Source organism: Microtus pennsylvanicus, chromosome 17 (assembly GCF_037038515.1).
Source record: "Microtus pennsylvanicus isolate mMicPen1 chromosome 17, mMicPen1.hap1, whole genome shotgun sequence".
In the NCBI taxonomy this organism is placed as follows: Eukaryota; Metazoa; Chordata; class Mammalia; order Rodentia; family Cricetidae; genus Microtus; species Microtus pennsylvanicus.
In genome coordinates, this window is record NC_134595.1 from 30,506,203 (window position 1) to 30,526,772 (window position 20,570).

The 20,570-nt window shown below is 47.9% G+C and overlaps 1 protein-coding gene across 1 annotated transcript in view; it reads left to right on the forward strand.

The window, feature by feature from the left end:
* The window catches only part of Drc11 (dynein regulatory complex subunit 11), a 121,119-nt gene extending 100,756 nt beyond the window's left edge, over nucleotides 1–20,363 (forward strand). The window contains exons 16-19 of the mRNA XM_075951319.1: nucleotides 1,360–1,446; nucleotides 7,126–7,303; nucleotides 12,825–13,063; nucleotides 19,744–20,363. Of these exons, the coding sequence (XP_075807434.1) occupies nucleotides 1,360–1,446; nucleotides 7,126–7,303; nucleotides 12,825–13,063; nucleotides 19,744–19,866 (627 nt within the window). The 3' untranslated portion in view covers nucleotides 19,867–20,363. The remainder of the gene's footprint in view (nucleotides 1–1,359; nucleotides 1,447–7,125; nucleotides 7,304–12,824; nucleotides 13,064–19,743) is intronic.
* Nucleotides 20,364–20,570: the final 207 nt, after the last annotated feature.

Here is a 20,570-nt window from a genome sequence, read left to right on the forward strand (position 1 = left end):
GGAAGCTAGGGAAATACGGGCCTAGCCTGTGCTTTTTACATCATCCTAGCCTCTGTCCTGCATCTGCCATTTTGCAGCTGTGTAGCTCGGGTCACCTCAGACTCTCAGTATTCCTGACTATGAATAGGGTGTTGGTAATGGGGCACACTTTGTGCGATCGAGTTGAGGACATTGGATGCATGTGAAACCCTGGGGAGGGGACAGGGTTCAGCGGGTGATGACTGTGTCGCAGGCATTGGCTCCGACGTGTGCAGTGCCCATGCCCTGTGTCTGGTCCAAAGCTGTTCCTCCGCTCACCACTAGACTGTCCTCAGGGACACTCCACACCACTTGAGGTCGGGGATTTTTAAAATCAGACTTGAATTCTCGAATTCTATGGCACAGCGTCTAAAAGTCGAATATCTCCCCAACTGTGCTGGATCCTAGGGTGTTGGGGCACGCTGATGCATCGAACACAGGTGTTGGATCAAGTTCAGTCAGCATCTGCTTTGTCACTGGAGGTCCATAATCTACTTTCCCATATGGCATAGAATGCCAGGGGACAGGCCCCGCCATCAAGCCCCTAGTGACTCTTCTGTCAGCCATTGAACAAATGACTGGGCTTGAAATCCCACCTGCTGCCAAAACGATGTTCCATCAACGATGTTTCAACAAATGTACAAATAAGAGTTCCCAGCTCGGTATGGAGCTGGTATTGCCTTTATCCACCACAATTTCACACAAAGCTCAAATTGTTGCAAAAACACTTGAACTCCACTACTAGGTGGGTGCTTTGAAGAAATTGTTAGGTGTGTGGCAATTATTCGCATGCCTTGGTTTAGTCCAGTCCCAACTCTGCCATGAAGCCCTGCTCGCTCTAGCAAGGCTCGGAGCCACCCGCCTGCAGGGGAGCCCCGGTCACAAAGGCACAGGTGAACAGCCACGAACAAATAGCATCATGGGAGCCCTGATGAAACTGTTTTCCGGTAGCAAGCAGACTTGAATGAACCTGGGAACTGTGAATAGACCGCCATTAAGACACGTGGCCCCGTTCCCATTCACTTTCCGCCGAAACCCGGGGGGTTTAGTACAAACCAAACCAGGCAGGGGCTCTGGGCATGGATACAGGAATGTGTCCATTAAGACAGGCCTGTGGAGGTGGAGGCCACCCCGTGGCCTCACCTCCCAGCCAGGAACAGAGATGCAAAGTGCACAGATGATCCATGCAAGGGGGCAGGGGACAGACACACTTCGAGGTGACCTGAGGGCCGGCCTTCCTTGAGGCGTGCCAGGGATGCCCCAGTCAGGACACTGAGAAAGAGAGCAAACACCCCTCAGGAAGAAACATGTTCACCTCCAGGCGGATCTTGTTCTCTGCAGGTGGCTCGCCAGTTTCAGCCGTCTGTGGTGTGGATCCAAGACACGGAGAAAACCTTCTACAAAAGAGTCCCACAGGCTGAGAGGCAGGTGAGTCCTCCGGGTGGCCTCCTTGTCATTCTTTGTTTTCCTTCCTCTGGGGGAGGGAGCTCACCAGGAACCATCTCTACTTTTCAAGAAACTTTTAGCTTTTTCAAAACAGTAAGGGAGACACTGCCGGGGCTTTAAATCCTTCCACAGTAGGCTCTGCCCTAAGTGCTTGTCAGTATTTGAAAGAAGCCAGGGCCTTGATTTTTATGAGGCATAATTTGGAAGAAAAAAAAATGAGAAAAATAAAAAAGGAAGGAGGGAGGTTTTTTTCAGCCCAAACATGATTCAGAGGAAAGAAACAATACCGAAAACTCCGCTCAGTTACAGCCAGGGGCACACATGGAGTTATTATTACAATTTCCTATTGTTCATAATAATAAATAGCAAAGGGCCTGGAATTCGGGAACAAAGGCCATCAACAGCAAAGCTAAGTGCCCTGCATTCAGGGCCTCCAGGGAGCTCAGTCTCAATTGCTTCCTTCCTCCTTTTCTCTCTTTTCAATGGCCCCCCTCCCCCACACTTCCCCCCCACAAATCACCAGCAAATTTCCCACAAGTTTAAAAAAAAAATTACAGATACACAGGCTTGTTATTCCACACCAATTTGTAGCAAAGCAAATAGTGGTTAGCTGTGGATTCTGATTAAATCGGTAAGGATTTTAATCACTTATGTATTATACATCATTTTCAGCAGGTAGAGGTGATTTGGGCAAAGCCCAAAAGCTCAATCTTTGCTTCTCCAAATGAGCCCTGATTGCCCTGTCATTTCAAAACCTCTTAGGAAGACTCATTTGTTATAGTTCATCTGGGAATCTGGTGGCTAGCGCCCTCTGCTGACCGTGTCAAGACATTGAGGAAGGAAAAAGTCCCAAGCTGAAAAACGGAGGACAGAAAACCGTGATCATAGGTCTAAAGGGCATCGTATGTCTAAAGAGGCGTGCGGGGCCTATGCGTATTAGACAGGGGTCATATTATCGTGTCATCAAAGTGTGGGCTGCTAATGGACGTGGAGATTTGTCTCCTACAGGACTTCACCCTGAGTGATGTGAAATTCAGAAGGCAGGTTCTGCCGCTCGTCTTAGCTGGCTGTGTGTCTTTCACCAAGTAACTTAACCTCTCTTAGTCTCTACTTGCTTAACTATAGGCCAGAAGAGCCTCTGACTTCAGGAAATTTCTCTGGTTTCCTCTCCCATAACCCCAGTTGGCTGTCACAAACGACTACAACCCAAGTCCACAGAGAATCCGAGGAGGGCAGCCTGTTGATGAGAGATCTGAAGGCCAGGGTAGAGGGCTGGGGTTGCCTTTAGGGGTGCTGGTGGCGAGCAGCAAGATGGGAAACTCCCATGGAGAAGCAGTGTGCAAGGCGGGAAGCGGGGATGGAGAAGTTGGTGATACAGACGGACCACCTCTCCAGTCTCTGCATCCACCCTTTCACTCTTGTCTCCCTGATCCCACAAACACCATCCATAGCTGAGTCTGGTCTGTAGGTGATGGAGGCTGGGGAGGCACGGGCCTCACTGTGGACAAATTGAACTTTTGCTCTGTTCACATCCTTGACTGTCAGGGGAATTTCCCACTCTGAAGACCACAGATTGCACCCTGCACAAGTCCCGGAACATGGTAGTTGCTTTTCTGTTGCCACAATAAAACAATGTGACCAAGGTATCTTATGGTTTCAGAGGGTTCGAGCTCACGATGGCCTAGTGAAGTCATGGCAGCAGGAACAGCTAAGAACTCACATCTTGTTCTAAGAACTGGAGGCAGACTGCGCACTGGGAACGGCATGAGTCTTTTGAAACCTCAAAGCCTGTTCCCACTAACACACACCCTTGAACAGGCCACACCTCCTGGTCTTTCCTAAACAGTTCTACCAGCTGGGGACCAATCATTAAGATATGTAAGCCTATAGGGGCCATTATCATTCAACCCACCACATAAAATATGCTATTGGATTTGAGTAAAAACATTCCTAAGGTGTCTGAACACAAGGCCCAGGGGTGAGCCAGACACCCCATCAGGAGGTGGGGTGCTGTGGGGAAGAGTCACGTATGGGCATGGCAAGCTCCAGAAGATCTTGGGCACAGCAACATCCTATCTGACCCAGGGGAGCAGGACCATAAAGTTCCCATCGCTTTTCACCATGCCAAACCTGAGGCTGGACTTGCTCTACCCACGTTTCCCAATCACCAGATCTTGGGAACCAACAGCAGTTGGGTACCCGTTTCAGAAGGGGAGGACCAAAGGCCAGGTCCGGCAGTTGTTACAGTGGAAAAGAGGACTTGGGGCAGCATTCTCACCAGCGCCTGGCCACATGGGACCCAGAGTCCTTTTCCCCACATGTGCCAGCCTCTATCCCAAAGGATTCTCTGATCTCCAAACTACGAATGCCCAGAGAAGAAAACGTCTACCTAAAACCAGGAGGCCAGATCTGAATGACCACAACCACAGCGAAAGAGCAAGGCCATCTGGCATAGGGTGGCCTCCTGCTGTGCTCGGAGATTCTAGAAGCATCCCTTGAAATTATATCCATAGGAGTGTATCCCCCAGTACCTCTGCCTGGGGTTAAGGAGCTTGCCCCATTCTGAGCGATGAGGGGATGGAGGAGGCCTAGCCAGCCACAAGAAAACCGGAATGTAGAGCCTATATCAGGATGCCACACTTGTGAGGTATGAAGACAGCTTCTGGCAGAGATGGCAGATAGAAGAGGCACAATAGACCCATGAGAGAGACTCCCCGCAAGCCTGGGAGGAAGTTTGTCCGTCTCTCACAGAAAGAGACCAGAGATCCAAGTGAACACAACTGGGAAGGGGTACTGTGGGACTCGGAACCAGGCTAAGTGTGGAGGCCATATCTTCAACCTGCCTGAGTGCCACTCACATGCAAGAAGACCCTCAATGTGGATCTGACTTTCCCTTCCGCTATAGGGCCAGTCCTCTGTTCCTCTGTACCTCCCATAACTCCCCTGGGACCTGGCGACCTGCCTTTGAAGACCTCTTGTCTTAGGGGCCAAAGATGAGATGCTGAAATTGCCCCTCCTCCTACTCACTCCCGATCCTCCTCCATGTCACCCCAGCAACCCTTGGCAAGGCCTCAGAAATGTCAGGAAAGTCACATCCTGGGGGGGCTGCAGGGGTTCACCCATGCTGCTTTGAGGAAGCCAGCCCTGCCCTGGTAAACCCTTGCTGGTGCCTGCCCCATGATGTTGCTATAGCCAGACAGTCAGTCATGTCAGAGACGAAGGTAAAGATTGAGGCAAGGGTGCCTGCTCCTGCATTTTCTGCACCATTGCCCTGTGTTACCTCATCTAGTCCCAGCCCTCCTTGCTACCACAATAGGTCCCCACCGGGGAATTGCTTGCTTTGCTGGCACTGACTGTGACGCTCAGTTCGCGGAGCTAACTGAAGAAAAGCAAATTGAAATTGCCCGTATGGATGCTAGCCACTAATTTGAAATTGCCCGCAGTAATACAGTTGTGAGGGACTGGCAGGCCAGCCATGGGGGGTGGCGGATGCGGAGGTGGCCAGCTAATCAGGAGCCAGTTCCCGGCACGATTGATGAGCGGGTCTTGTGCTGAATGAACAGCCCTGAAATAGAACTGTACCAGCCTGAGCACTGGGGAGCTGGAGACTGGATGAACACACCCCTGCTTTCTCATTCCCAGCTCAGGAAAATACAGCCCCTCGGTGTGAAGGTGTGAAGGTGCCACCCAGTATCAACATTTGTCATCCAAATAGGCTACTTAATTTTAGATCCCCCTGCCACCTCAGAGCATGCAAATAGCAATACCCCGCCTCAGAAAGGGAAGAGTGGGCACTGCCATCTCCATAGCAACCGGAATACTAAGGGTGGATGGACTGAGCTGTGCAGGTGTGCCCCTGTTTCGAGCCTTCTAGAACCCTCAGACCAGTCCTTTCTCCGCCAGTCCGTGGGTGGCTCGCCCATGCATCCCCCCGCCCCACGCTATCCACCCTGCAAGGCTTCTTTACTTTGTTTCTTAAAGGACTAGTCTACCCTCCCCATTGCCCCTCACCTCTCAACCCACCACCGTTTCACCTCTATGCCACAGAAAAATTGTTTCCAGAAAGTGCTGTGGTGTAAAAGTAGCACAAAACTCCTCTGAAAACTACAAAAGCCTGGAGAAATTCCGAAGGCCTAAATAAATAGGAAGACATTTGGTATACATGGGTTGAAGATTTAATGTTGCTAAGATGGAATCTTAGTTGGGTTTCTGTGCCTGTGATAAAACACTGACCAAAACCAACTTGGGGAAAGAACGATTCATTGCACCTTATAGGTTCATTGAGAGAAGCCAGGGTAGGACCCTGGGACAGGAATTCAGGCAGAGACCATGGAGGGATGCTACTCACTGGCATGGTCCCCATTGCTTTCTCAGCCTTTTCTATAGGGCTCAGGTCACCTGCCCAGGGGTGGTCCAGCCCGCAGTCGCCTAGGACCTCCCACATGGAGCATTACTCAAGAAGATGCCTTACAGATGTGCTCACAGGCCAAGTGATGGAGGCAGTGTCTCCTCTGAGGTCCCCTCTTCGCGGGCGACACTAGCTTGTGCTGACAGACTGACAAGCACAGGTGGCCTCACCCCAAGAGCCTTCCTCCAAGTGCAGTGTGACCCCCATAAACATGGCGGCTGACTCGTTCACATACATTTAAAGCTAATCCTAAAGTTTATATGGAAATCCAAAAGACCCAGCCAAAATAGTAAAGCCCCCTAATTTTTAATGGGCTAAAGATCTACATTTTTTCCAAAGACAGCACATGATTGACTCCCTAAGCTCATGAAAAGATACAGAATATCATTAGACACCAGCCAATAGGAGCCACAATGACCAGGGCTGGGCTTGGGCATCTCCGTCCAAGCTGCCCTCCCATGCTTCCTCTTCGTTCAGCTGTACCAGTCAGGCTTAACTCTGAGGCAGGCATTGCCCAGGGCAACAGGGCTATCCCTGCTTCTCCCTGGGATCCAGAGCCGACTCCTCCACATGCTAGCTCCTCCCTCCTGGTGTGGACTGGACACTGGAATGCTGCAGCCTTGAGCTGCCATCAAGCCGCTCCAGCTGCAGAGCCCGTGGTGACGTGAGAGCCAGCACCTCCAGTCCGTGTGGTCCTTTGAGCGGCAAAGGAAAACTTGAGCCCATCTTCCAGACAGCCCAGAACAAAGTGGGCTCCCTCTGCTAAGAGATCGGCCGGCTGGGGTGGCCCACTGAGGGTCCAAGTCCTGGGTCTTCCATCCAGGCTCCCTTCCTTCTTTCCGTCCTTCTCGATCCTGAGTGTGAATATGAGAGGTCAGAGGCAGGAAATCACCACAAAAAAAAAAGTCAAATAGGAGGCACCTCCCAGCCGGGCGGTGGTGGTGCACACCTTTAATCCCAGCACTCGGGAGGCAGAGGCAGGCGGATCTCTGTGAGTTCGAGGCCTAGAAAGAGCTAGTGCCAGGACAGGAACCAAAAGCTACGGAGAAACCCTGTCTCGAAAAATCGAAAAAAAAAAAAAGGAAAAGGAGGCACCTCCCAGGGCTCAGCCAGGGACACACTTAAAGAGGTCACGATGGAAACCTCAAAATCCCCTCACCGAGTGCACCGCATGCCCCCCGCCCCCCCCCCAGCTTCTCTGCTCTCAGCTCTCTTCTCCGTGTGGCCTCATCTTTCCTCCTGTCTCTTCCCAGAATGAACCAAAACGCCTAAAAAAGCACCTCCCCAAACTCCTGAAGCTCCTGAGGCCGGATGATAGGATCCTGATAGTGGGGACCACACACCGCCCCTTTGACGCTGAGCTCCAGCCCTTCTGCAGGGTTTACCAAAAGATTATTTTGGTTCCCCGCCCCGACTACGCTTCCAGATATGGCAAGTATTATAAGGCATTCCACGTAGCCCGAGGCCTGGTCCCTGAGCTAAGGCATGCAGGCGGGTAGCGAGGGAGGACCACGGGTGGGCTTGGAGCGGTGACTCTCAACTTTCTAACGCTGCGACCCTTCAATGCAGTTTCTCATGTTGTGGTGACCCCAAACCATAAAATTATTATCATTGCCACTTCCTAATTGTAATTCTGCCACCATTATGAATCATAATGTAAATATCTGTGTTTAACGACGGGCTTAGGGGACCTGTGAAAGAGTCATTCGACCCACAGGTTGAGAACCACTGGCTTAAAGGACCCTGGGCACTTCAGGCCCTAGGTTGCTAGTCCCTCTATCTGCAAAGCGTGGGACCCTGACTACATAACATCCGTGTTACATGCATAGCAAGGAAGACTCTGGAACCCGTTTTGTCTCCCCCCCACCTAGGGCTTGTCTATCATGTAGGGTCACAGCAGGTTCTTCATAGCCAGCCAGCCCAGAGCAGGAAGGTTGGCTGGTGGGTGTCACAGATGATGGGACAGGAGGGAGCCAGGCATAGGTGATGGGAGAGGAGACTGCGGAGATGGGGAGAAATGAGGAGGCTGCGCTGTGGGGGGCAGAGAGAAGAGGGTGCCCTGCAGAGCAGGGGTAAAGACCCCGCTCTCGCAGCACTGGGGAGGACACCATTGCTCTCCGGCCTCCCCTCCCTCTCCATCTCGCTCACTTTTCCTCCTCTTTTATTGTCTGGGGTGTTCACTTTAAGGGACCACAGCACAAGGCCCGGCTTTGGATTGAGTGGCGGCTTTGGATTGGGTGGCGGCTTTGGATTGGGTGGCTTCTGTTGTCTGGCAAAAGGGAAGCCATCAGCGGATGTCACAGGCAATTGCAGTCTGAGACAAAATGCTGGGCATCTCCAAGAACTCAGCTTTCTTTCCTAATTCTAAGAACTATGGATTATTTCCTGAATGTTTTCTGACTTCACCACTGTGGTGGAGAAGGCAGCCCTTCCTCTGGGACGGAAGATACCTCTGCTGGGCCCAGGGCCAATCCACCATGCGGCTGCTTCTCACACGTTTCTTCCCGGGACTGATTTGTCTGACCACCATTTTTGCTGACATTATAAATCTCTCCGTGTCCCCCACAGGACCTTGAGGCTTTTGCTATCAGTGCGGTAGAGCATCTGTCTTAGAGAAAGACCACTCCTGCCTCCGAGGTGATCGAGGTGGTCACTGTGGTTTCCTCCAGCCCTGCGGGCGGGAGCTGCAGATCCATAGCAGGGCCACTACTCGGCCATTTATCAGCAGCCAGAGCTCCAGAGGTTTATAAACACCACCACCCCCCCCACACACACACACACACAACTCAAAAAATGCCACAGGGCTGAGTGGGGTGACTCGGGCCCAGAGAGATCAGCAGGCAGCTGTGGGGCTCCAAGTAAGGCTTCCTAGACATAACTCAGTGTCTACCTCCCGCCTAGCCCCGAATCAAGCCACTCTACAAACCACCCCCAGGCTGATGAATGCCCTGTGTGGTCCCTAGAAGCCCCCTGGACCACCCTAATGCTTCAGCATAGCTGATCTCCCCCAGGGTCTACCTAACTAATTACACAATTCATCATAGGCCCCGCCCACATGGGGATGAATGCAGAGGCGATGTCTTCACATTTGTTTGGGATTCAAGGCCCCAGAGGGTCAGACACTCCCCCAAATCATATCACTTAACTCTTTCACCCGTGAAGCTCAAGATAAAATGAATGCTAAGGTTAGGTCAGTTGGGACATCAAAAGCAGATGGCCGAGCCCAGATTTTTCCCCTTCTCCACAAAGGAGAGGAAATGGGGATTGGTCTGTAGTGAGGGGCCTGCCCTTCCAAAAGAGGAAGTGCGAGATGGACCTGGAGTGATGGCCCAGGCAGCAAATGCTTGCTGACCTGTAATTGGACCTGAGCTTGGAGCCACCCCCTCCAGCTTCCACTTTCCATGCTGGGCATGGTGATGCACGCTTGTTGTCCACGCTTTGCAGAGGCAGGGACAGGGGGCTTCCTACCTCCACCTGCCTCCACCTGCCTACCAGCCAGCTCGGTCAAATCAGTGAACTCTGGGTTCAACCAGAGATCCTATCTCATGAAATGAGGTAGAGAGTCACTAAAATATAGGACATCAGCCTCTGGCTTCTACATGTGAGAGCATGTGCACACACACACACGCACACGCACACACGCATGCACACACACATGCATGCACACACACACGTGCACATGCACACACACACACATGCACACACACACACATACACATGCACACACACATACACATGCACACACACACACACATGCACACACACATGCACACGCACACACACACACACACATGCACACACACACATGCACATGCACACGCACACAGACACACACACACACACAGTCCCCACCAGAAGGACCCTTGCTGTCATGGACACTCTTGAGTCCTGACAGGGTCCTCCCCCCACCCACACCAGCCCTAAGACATCTGGACTTGTTCCTCCCCATCTGTGCTCCTAGGTCACACCAGCTGCCTGCCAGCTGAGCCCACTGTGGAGCTCCTGTCTCAAGTGAGACTTCCATGCAAGGTCCCATAAGTTCTGAGGACAGTGGTTCCAGTAGCACCATAAATTATTTCTTCTTCTTCTTCTTCTTCTTCTTCTTCTTCTTCTTCTTCTTCTTCTTCTTCTTCTTCTTCTTCTTCTTCTTCTTCTTCTTCTTCCTCTTCTTCTTCCTCCTCCTCCTCCTCCTCCTCCTCCTCCTCTTTCTTCTTCTTCTTCTTCTTCTTCTTCTTCTTCTTCTTCTTCTTCTTCTTCTTCTTCTTCTTCTTCTTCTTCTTCTTCCTCTTTCTCCTCCTCCTCCTCCTCTTCTTCTTCTTCCTCTTTCTCCTCCTCCTTCCTCTTCCTTCTTTTGAGACAGAATCTCACTACATAGCTCTGGATGACTTGGAACTCACTGTGTTGGCTAGTCTGGCCTTGAACTCCCAGAGATCTGCCTGCCTCTGCCCCAGCACGTGCCACCACACCCATCAGATATTCTTTTAAAGGTGAATAGGTCAAGTTCATCAGGCACAAGGTGGCAATCAGGCTTCTGCTCTCATCCACCGAGTCCTAAGATGACTGTGGGCAGGTGGACAAGTCCCCTGACTGCTCTCGCATTGTGCCTCCACTCAGGGTAATGAGCCTTGGGCTGTCAGTGATGTGTGCACCCTGAGAAATTTTCAGAACAGCGCTATGCCATTTCTAGCATCATCCATTTCTTTTTTGTTTTCTTTAAATGATTTCTGGTTGCTGTACAGAATAATGAGTTTTATTAAAACGGTGTCATGTAGTATCATTGTAGCTTGCTAATATAGAACCCCCACCACCATCCCAGCTCCCTTTTCCTCCACCTTCTAGTCCCTTTCTTCCCCCCAGATAGTCTCTCTTCTGTTTTTATGTTGTGCGTGAGTGTGCACGTGTGTGTGTGTAAGTCTGGTTTCTGTATATAGGAAACATACTTGGTTACACCAGACTCTGTATATTCCATGACTGATGGAGATAGAGATCGCTCATATTAGGCAGTTGGATGGGCTAGGCCAGGAGAATCCAAGGCTGTACCTACTGCAACCTGACATGCAGCAGAGACAGGATGGAGGCTCTGATTCTGGGGTGCCCAGGCTCTCACTGCTCACCCAGAGGCAGTTCCACCTCGTGCCACCTGTAGCAATCTTGTGTACACAGAGACCCAAACCATCTGAGTTTCCATCTTGGTTTCTGCTGTGGTTTCAGCTACTTGTGATTCTCCCCACCTCACCTGCCAGAGTCACCACTGGGAACCACTGGTTTTTTTTTTCTGTAGCTTGAACATGCTTGGGCAAAAGCCAAAGCTGTTTGGAAGTGACACCGTTGTCTAGCTGAGGCTGCTGTCTGCCATTTTTGCTGGAGTTTGTATTTTCTGATTTCTAACTCTGTAGTGCTTATATTTGGATGCAAATTCTCCAGGCTTGCTATGCTCTGTCTCCACATGCACACACACACACACACACACACACACACACACACAATGTTCTGTAGTTCATGTTTCATAGCTGATGATTGGGGGATGGGGTTAAGAAACTTGAAGGCATTGTTAATTTGAATCATGGTAATAATCCAGGTACAGAGAAATCCCTGTCCATGATGGGACTTCCAAGTATTTCAGGTACATTGCTTTACTTCCTTCTCCCTCTAGCACTAACTGGAGTTCCAACCCCAATAAACCCATCAAGGACATAGCAGGATTCTAAGAAGTTTGCTGTTGTGTTGTTTTGAGCCAATAGGAGCTCCCCATAGCCCTGGCGCTTCCTTCACAAGCCCCCCAAAACATTTTTCCTAATGACTCATTTAAGGGTCATACACACAGCCCAGGAGGCCAGGAGCCATGCACCCAACTTAGGGGTAAACACTGGGCAATTCTTACCTGGGTGGTGGTACTCCCTAACATTGTCATGGGTCTTCCCTCAGCCATTTTAGCCCTCATTGTCATAAGCAGAACTTTACATCTTGGCTGCTTTGGGTGAATGGAGTCATTGAATAGACCCAGAATGAACCCCTGACCAATGGACCCAATCATCAGATTTGGGTCATTTTTAAAATGTAGTTTTTGGTATTCCTTGAGGACATTAAAATGCTGTGGGATCTCACCAGACCTTCCAAATGAAGAGACAGACAGACAGTCACAAGAATACTCCTCATCTGGCTCAGTTTGGAAACAGCAGGCCCCAGAAATCCCGTTGAAGGTCCCTGAGCAATGGGGACACAGCATGCTGGACATGGTGTTATTGTGAAGATCATACAAGGCATCGATCTGTCTCTAAAGTTAAGCACTAAGCATTTTGTAACTCCTTTTCTCTGCATCCCTGTGCTACACTAGAAATGACCCTCGACCCGCACCCATCTGACGGGCTGCAATCAGCCGGTGTGTGGACAGCTAACAGGGGGGCAGGGAGCACACTTGCTCTGTTGGGTCCAGTGTGTACTGTTGCTATGTGGGGCCTGGCACTAGCTAATAAAAATGGGACTCTGTGTTCTTATTCCGGTTACAATGATAATACAAGAAATGAACCTTGTAATTAAAAAGATAAAGGCATGCATCTTCCACTTATCCACACTCATGGGAAAACGTGATACTCAATGACACCACACACGCCCAGGGTAATTCCCATCTTGGAAGTTTTTAAATATCTTTACAGGTGCCACATTAAAACCTCGTGAGTTTCGTGTGTGTGTGTGTGTGTGTGTGTGTGTGTGTGTGTGTGTGTGACTTTACAAGGGACCCAAGTGAAACTACAGACCTGAGGGTCTCCAATATGCACCTCCTATGCTGGAGAAGTCCCCAGAGGAGATGGATTCAGCTGTCTCCTCGTTTGAATTGCAAGCCAACTGGGGTGGGTTTCTATGAGAAATTCTTCTCTAGGTGAGACTTGGCTAAGGCTGCTAACCTTGCGGCAACTTTGTTCTCCGTCTTTCCCGCCACCTTGGATGTTGACAGTTCTGTGGAAGCAAATCATCCTGCGCAATGGAGGCGTGGTCACCAATGCCTTGAACATCAGTTGCCTGTCTAAAGTCACCGACGGCTTCACGCAGGGGCAGATCGTCAAAGTGATCAAAGAGGTCCTCACAGACCGCAGGATCCGACAGCAGCAGCACAATCCCCTCACGGCCGTGGAGTTCATCACCATGATGACCAGCATGAACCCTGTGTACAAGGAGGAAGAAGAGAGTTTTAAGGTAACAGAACGCCCTGCTAGCCAAATCCTAGGCAAACTCTGGTCACGTGACCTCCTCTCTCCCTCCAGTTGCCTGGGTTCCATGGATTCGAGTCCTGCCACATTCAGGGAAATTTGAGGCGCACCGTTCTGAAATCACAACCTCTTTGAGGCTTTTGTCTTCTGAGTTTTCTTTGCGCCCGGAAGGTAGAACGCATGTCTTCTGGCTCTCGGAGAGGCAGCAGTCTGTGGCCTTAGAGAGTAACAGCAAACTGTGGGATTCAAAGCTGCTAATTCCAGAGCTGGGAATGTGGGGGTGGAGCTCAGAGGCACAGCTCTTGCCTAGAATGCACAAGGCCCTGGGTTCAATCTCCATCCCTGCCTGCGGCAAACAAAATCTCAAACTCACTCTCTCCCTCCCTTTCTCTCTCTCTCTCCCCCCTCCCTTTTTTCATTCCCCTCTCTCTCTCATCCTTTATTCTGTTTTCACTTCACATTTTATATTATAAAACAAGTTTGGGATAGGAAAAACTACTCTTGAAATATCAAGCTGAAGCTATCTGGCCCCTGTCCCCACAGGCTCCCTCCTTTCTCAGTCTCCTATATACATACAATATGAAACATGAGCCAGCTCATAAAAATTCAGTTTGCTAGTGTTTGGGAACATTCTAGTGCATTCGTGAGAGGTTTTAGATCTAGAGAGGGGACATAGAGAGCTCTCATCCCACATCCTTCTTTCTGTGAGGAACAAAGCTACCCAAGGACCATGCTCTCTCCATTCACATAGCGGGGCTAAGACACAGGAGCCCTTGTCCCGGTGCCTAGGCTGTAGGCATTCCTCAAAGACTGTTTCCTTTCCTTCAGCTCAGTGGCTCTCGACCTTCCTAGTGCTGGACCCTTTAATATAGTTCCTCGTGTTGTGATAATCCCAAGCCATACAATTATTTCATTGCTACTTCATAATTTTGGTACTGTTATGAACCATAATGTAAATGTCTGTGTTTTCTGATGGTCTTAGGAGACCCCTGTGAAGGGGCCATTCATTCTCCAAAGGGGTCAAGACCCACCGGTTGAGAACCATTGCTTTAGCTCAGTGTGAACAAAGGTGTGTCCTAAATCAAGGGATGAAAACTACCTGTGCCAAAGAAGGTCACCACAGTGTCACACTGCCACCAAAAGGAGGCTTCAAATTTCATTCAAGATTCTCACCTCCAAGAGCCTGCTCAAATTTCCCCTCTAGAATGCATTACTTTTCTACCAAGCCTAAACTGCTTTTCCTTCCTACTTTGTCCCCAAGTACTCCAGTGGGAAGTGAGAAACCATAAAAATAATGTTCCTTTGCTTTATGTCAAGAAGCCACTTAAGAGTGAGTACATGTTATATTTGTCTTTCTGGGTCTGGGTTGCCTCACTCAATATGCTTTTTTCTAGATCCATCCATTTGCCTGCAAATTTCAAGATGTCATTAATTTTTACCATTGTGTAGTGCTCCATTGTACAAATGTACCACATTTTCCTTATCCATTCTTCAGTCAAGGGGCATTTAGGTTGTTTCCAGGTTCTGGTTATGACAAACAATGTTGCTATAAACATAGTTGAGCACATGTCCTTGTGGTATGATTGAGCATCCTTTGGGTATATACCCAAAAGTGGTATTGCTGGGTCTTGAGGTAGATTGTTTCCTAATTTTCTGAGAAATTGCCATTCTGATATCCAAAGGGGCTGTACCAATTTGCACTCCCATCGGCAATGTAGGAGCATTCCTCAACCCCAGACAACCTAGACAACAAAGAGGACCCTAATAGAGGCATATGTGGATCTACATAGGAAGGAGAAAAAGACAAAATATCCTGAGTAAATTGAAGTGTGGGGGTCATGGGAGAGGGTAGAAGGGGAGGGGGAGGAAAGGAGGGGAAATGTATAGCTCAATTTTTAAAAAAAGAAAAGAATCTATGTTCTTTAAAAGAGACAAAAATAAAAGAAAAAATAATAATGCCCCAGAACTAGTGTCACCAGGGTGATGAGCGTTTCCTGTAAAGATCCAGCAAGAGAGAGCTGGGCATAGTGGCACACACCCTTAATCCCAGAACTTAGGAGGCAGAGGCAGGCAGATCTCTGAGTCTGAAGCCAGCCTGATCTGCACAGTGAGTTCCAGGACAGCCAGGACTACACAGAGAAACGCCATCTAGAAAAAAAGAAAGAAAAGAAAAGAAGGAAGGAAGGAAGGAAGGAAGGAAGGAAGGAAGGAAGGAAGGGAAGGAAGGAAAAGAAAAGACCCAGAGAGAACATGAGGCTATGACAGCCTTGCTGTTGCTGCCTGGGCCACCTGTGAATCATAACACAAGAGCCTCTTACCCAGTGTGTACATAGATGATGATGGCTGTGTCCCAATAAAACGCTCTTTGCAAGACAAACAACAGACGGGATTTGGCCTATTGCTATGTTTTATGGACCCCAGCTCTTGCAAAACTGGGAAAGAAAAAACCTCCAACTGCAGCCAGTTTGTTGAGCACTGGAGTTTTTTATGCTGTCCTGTTAACTGCTGAACATTCTGATGCACTAACTGTATTAGTTAACAGATCATCATCTCCCAGAGACATAATCTTTTCTGGAATTCTGCTTTTTTTACCCCTTTCTAAAACACTGGCTTTCCACCTTGTTTTGAGGAATGCAACTTATCATATTAAAACTTGAAGCTGGTTTTTTAGCTTTGCAAATTGATCTCTAGGAGTTTTGCCTGTGCTGTGTGTTTGAGGACTGTGACGGTGGGCACAAACGCATATGCCTCTTGCCTCCGTTCTGGGTGGGTTTAGTCATTCCGTTCATTTCTAAAGAAACAGCATCATTTCTCATTAGCCTATTCCCTAATCATTAGTGTAGCAGCAGGCACAGTGCCTAGCCCCAACTAGATGTTCGATAGATTTGCTAGTGACACATTTATGGAACAGATGGGATGATGTCATCACACTCCTGGATACTGTGATGACCATGGCTGACATAGTGCACAATCAGACCCATAAGTTTTCCCTGACTGTGCTTCTGAGAATGTATCTACTGAGCTCACAGCTCCTCCAGAACATTCTGTCCTGTTCCCTGGATGTGGCAGAGAAAGTGTATAAATCTATAGATGGTATAATCATTTAGACCTCATAACCTTTTATTTTATAGGTAAAACAGCCTGATCTATAAGAAGTATGGTGAGTGTCTTAGGGCATCTTTGGCAGTGAAGAGACACCATGACCGCAGAAACTCTTAGAAAGGACAACATTTAACTGGATGGCTTACAGTTCAGAGGTTCAGTTCATTGTCAGCATGTGCAACATGGTAGCGTGCAGGCAGACATGGTGCTGGAGAGGGAGCTGAGAGTTCCACATCTTGCAGGCAACAGGAAGTTGACTGCATGTTACACTGCACAAAGCTCAAGTGATAGAGACCTCAAAGCCCACCCCCACAGTGGCTCACGTTCTCCAACGAGGACACGCCTACTTCAACAAAGTCACGCCTCCTTAAAGTGCCACTCCCTTTGGGGGCCATTTTCCTTCAAACCACCACAGTGGGTACGCAGAGCTTGGTACACAGACCTTGCAAGGCAAAGGGAGAATAAGTTTGCTGTTGGCTGACCCTAAGATCCTCAGACTAGCCTGGCCTGTTCCAGTAAGTTCAGTGAAATCCTGAGAGAAAAGGAGGTAGGGAGAGAGACGGGGCAGTTGGAGGGATACTCACTGTGTCACTAGCCTGTGGATGGATGGGGAACCACAGACAGAAGAGCAGGGGTCTGGAGAAAAGCAGAAGCTGCAGAAGGCAAGAGAACAGTCTCTCTTCTGGGGCCTCCAGAGAGGTGCACAGTCCTACTGATGCCTTGACCTAGGTCAGTAAGACCATTTCCAGGACTGTGAAGTCCTAAATGTGCTGTTTTTGAATACAGATTTGAGTAATTTGCCAAAACACCAGAGAAAAAAGGAAAGCAATACAAGAAACGGGTAACTGTACAGTCACTCAGCCAAGAGCAGCAGAGCCATGATTCATGGCTCACTCCAAGCTCAAGTTCCTTAGCAGGACTCTAAACCAAAGAAGAAAGAAGTCAGCACTGAAGTTCTAAAAGCGGGACCAAGGCTAAGACAAGGAGGAAAGGGTCCTTGGGGAATTCTCAGACAGGTACTAGCCTCTGGGATAATGCATTTAGCTGAGTCCTGGAAGCATAAGGTACACATATGTGGGAACCTTGGTCCCAGGTGATGGCAAAATGGGCCCTGAATAGAATTAGGATGCTTTCAGGCCACAATCAGGGATTGTTTAATAAAAAAAATGTTCCATATAATACTAAACACCTTGCCTGCACATTGTCCATGAAGGATTCATATCAGCACTACTCCAGGGCACCAGAATCTCAACTTGAAGTGCTAACATGTTTTTAAAATATTTGTACTTAATGATCATAATTGTATGACCATTAAAACACCTGAAATCATTATGAAAAGCAAGGAGAAAAAAACACTCTATGTAGAAGTGTATCCAAGTCAAGGGACATCTGATTCCTACAAGAAACATGACTCTTGATGAAAACAAATTCATAATAAAAAGCATTCTCACCCAGAAGGAAATGACATGGCATACCAGTACTGAACTGGGACCACTAAGAACTTACAGAGCATTCTGAGGGACACTACATATTAAGTGTGATCAAATTACAAAAAGCCAGAAATATTGCAAGGGGACAACACATACACTAGAGAAAAAGAACCAAACAGAATATCTGATACTGAAAAAATTTAATGGACATTAAAGTAAACATTCAATGAATATGCTATTTGTTGGCTAGACATAGACACTAAACCTAGCCTGCAGATGGTCAAGGAACCACAGACCATTAAATTAATGTAAAAATTAGAAGAGGAAAACATTGCAGAAAATATAGTGTTCATATAACAATAGTTAATGAGAAAAGAGGCAATGACATTGAAAGAGAACAAGGAGAGGGGTATATAGGAAGACTTGGAGAGAGCAAAGGGAAGAGATAAATGGCGTAATTATATTACAATCTCAAAAAAGCATTAAAAATTTTAAAAAGAATGATATGACAAAATGGCTTGAACACATATAATTACATGTTCAAGAAAATAAGGAAAAATATGACTTCCATAGAAATGCACTTTTAAAACAAAAAATTAAATAATAAGAGATCATTATCTTTTAAAACCACAAAACAAAGTTTATAAGTGAAAAAAATACAGTAGTTAATTCAATGGCAAAAACTAAGGCAAGTGTGAACTCCGGACTAGGTAAGGAAGGTCAAAGAGCGAATCACCGAACTGGAAAGTGGTCCTGGGGAGTTCCGCTACAGAGGATCACAGATGAGCAAAACACGTAAAGTTAGAAAACTGGAATGGCAATCTACACATCCAAAGGAATTGACCTTCAATTACCAGAATTCTCAGAAGAAAAGAACACACGTCTAAAGTGAGACTGGCAGAGAATTTTCCCCAAATTAAAAACATGAGGTGTTAGATTAAAAATAAACTCCGGGTAGACAGCTAGACAAATGGAGTGAATGCATTTTATCAATTCTTAGAAGTCTAAGAAAAGATAACAAACTCCACTTAAAAGCTCTCAGATTGCCCCCAAAGAAACAACATGTGTGATCAAACATCTCTTTGACAGCAGAAGATGCCAGAAAACAGTAACTTACATGTTCAGAGTGTTGAGGGAAAATGATCATCTAACTAATATTTATATCCAGCTAAACTAGCATCTAAGTGACAGGAGAAAACAAGTTTGAGACAGATGACTGAAGCAGTCTCCCACTCACAAAGAGCAACAGCAAGTGGATCCGTGTCATGTAACCAGAAGGAATTCACTTTTTGTGAGCTGTTCCTAAGGAAGTCCTCTCACACATGTCAAGGGGCTGTACAGTTGTAAACTGGGCTAGAGAGAGAAGCATTGCATTCAGGAGAGTGCTTATTGCTCTTCTAGAAGACCCTAGCGGTTCCCGGAATCCATGCCAGGTGATGTACAACTGCTATTGTTCTAGCTCCAGGGGATCTAGTGCCCTCTTATGGCTTCTGCAGGTACCTGCACACATGTGGGCACACACACATACACACACACACACACACAAACACACACACACGAGAGAGAGAGAGAGAGAGAGAGAGAGAGAGAGAGAGAGAGAGAGAAAGGAAGCAAAGAAGGGAGAAAGAAATCTTTTTTTTAACTGAATTGTAAGAAAATGGATAAATAGCATCCAGTATAATCATTTTCTAAAATTATCTGTAAGGTTGTACATTGAAAGGTTTCTTGGGTTGTAAATAAAACATTATCAGTGCCATGTTTTCCACATCTCCCTCAGAGGGTGCTGAGTGGCCCCCTGTGGTCTTACATGTCTACCAATTGAGCTACTAATAGCTGACCACATGTGAGGTAACGACCGCATTACCAGGAAAGCCGCATCCCCGGGGCAGTCTTAATTAGGAAGGACTGTGTGTGGAGGTTGCTGTGTGGTTAGCACAACTAACTACCTGAGGAGAAGTTTCAAGTCACAGAGACCCAAGCTAGAAATTCAATGAGACGTTTGTACTGAACACACATCAAATGCCCAATGCCTAACGGCCACTTACTGTCCCCTTCTTAGCCGATACATCTTTACCACCAGGATTACCTTGGTATTTTCACATCCAATCATTTCCACAACATCTTCTCATTTCAGAACTGGTATGCCAAAACCCCTCTCGGGAAGAAGCGAATCTTGTCATTAATCAGCGGCGGCATCAAAGACAAGGAGAAGGATAAAGGCAAGAAGCTAGGGAAAAAGGGGAAAAAGAAGAAGTAGTTTCTTCCTCAGGAGCCACCCTGAGCGTCTTTGAGATGGTGACGGCCCCAGCTCATCGGGGAGAGGCTCACCCCTGCCCACCCGGGGATGCCCAAGGAGAAGCTAAGATGCAAGCAACCATTCCCAGCCATTGCCCGCTAACCACTGTGCTTGTTCAGCCACCCTTTAGGAGTCTGGACACTAAGGAAGATGCCCTTTACAGCCGTTTCTACTGCTTGCCACTGTTCCTTAACCCCTGCGAAGTCTGTATAATCTGAGTTTGCTTTCCACGTGACCCGCACTCTCCCCAGCGCACACACCTGTCAGTATTAGCTCCAAGATTACAACATGTTTCAGAGGTCTCTCCTGTGACGAGAGCACCATCATTGTGTTGTCAATACTAGCTGTTTATTAACCCATATGCACTGTATATTTTATTGCACATATTTTAATAAATTAATTATTTGCTGTAGTAATAAATATCACATAATAAAATAAAGCTGTTGCCCCTGAACCAACTCAGTAATTGGATTGTCGGAGCTGAGCCAGGTCTTCTCTGTGGAGTCTGCCACGTGTAGATGAGGCTCAGGAAGTACGGCGGCCCTCTCTGATGTTTGGACCACAGCACTGAGACAGCTGGCTTCTAGAAGCCATCTGACCTCTGCAGAAACCACAACATTAAAATGGGGTAGGTAATGAAAAGATAGTTAAGAGAGTGTGTTGCA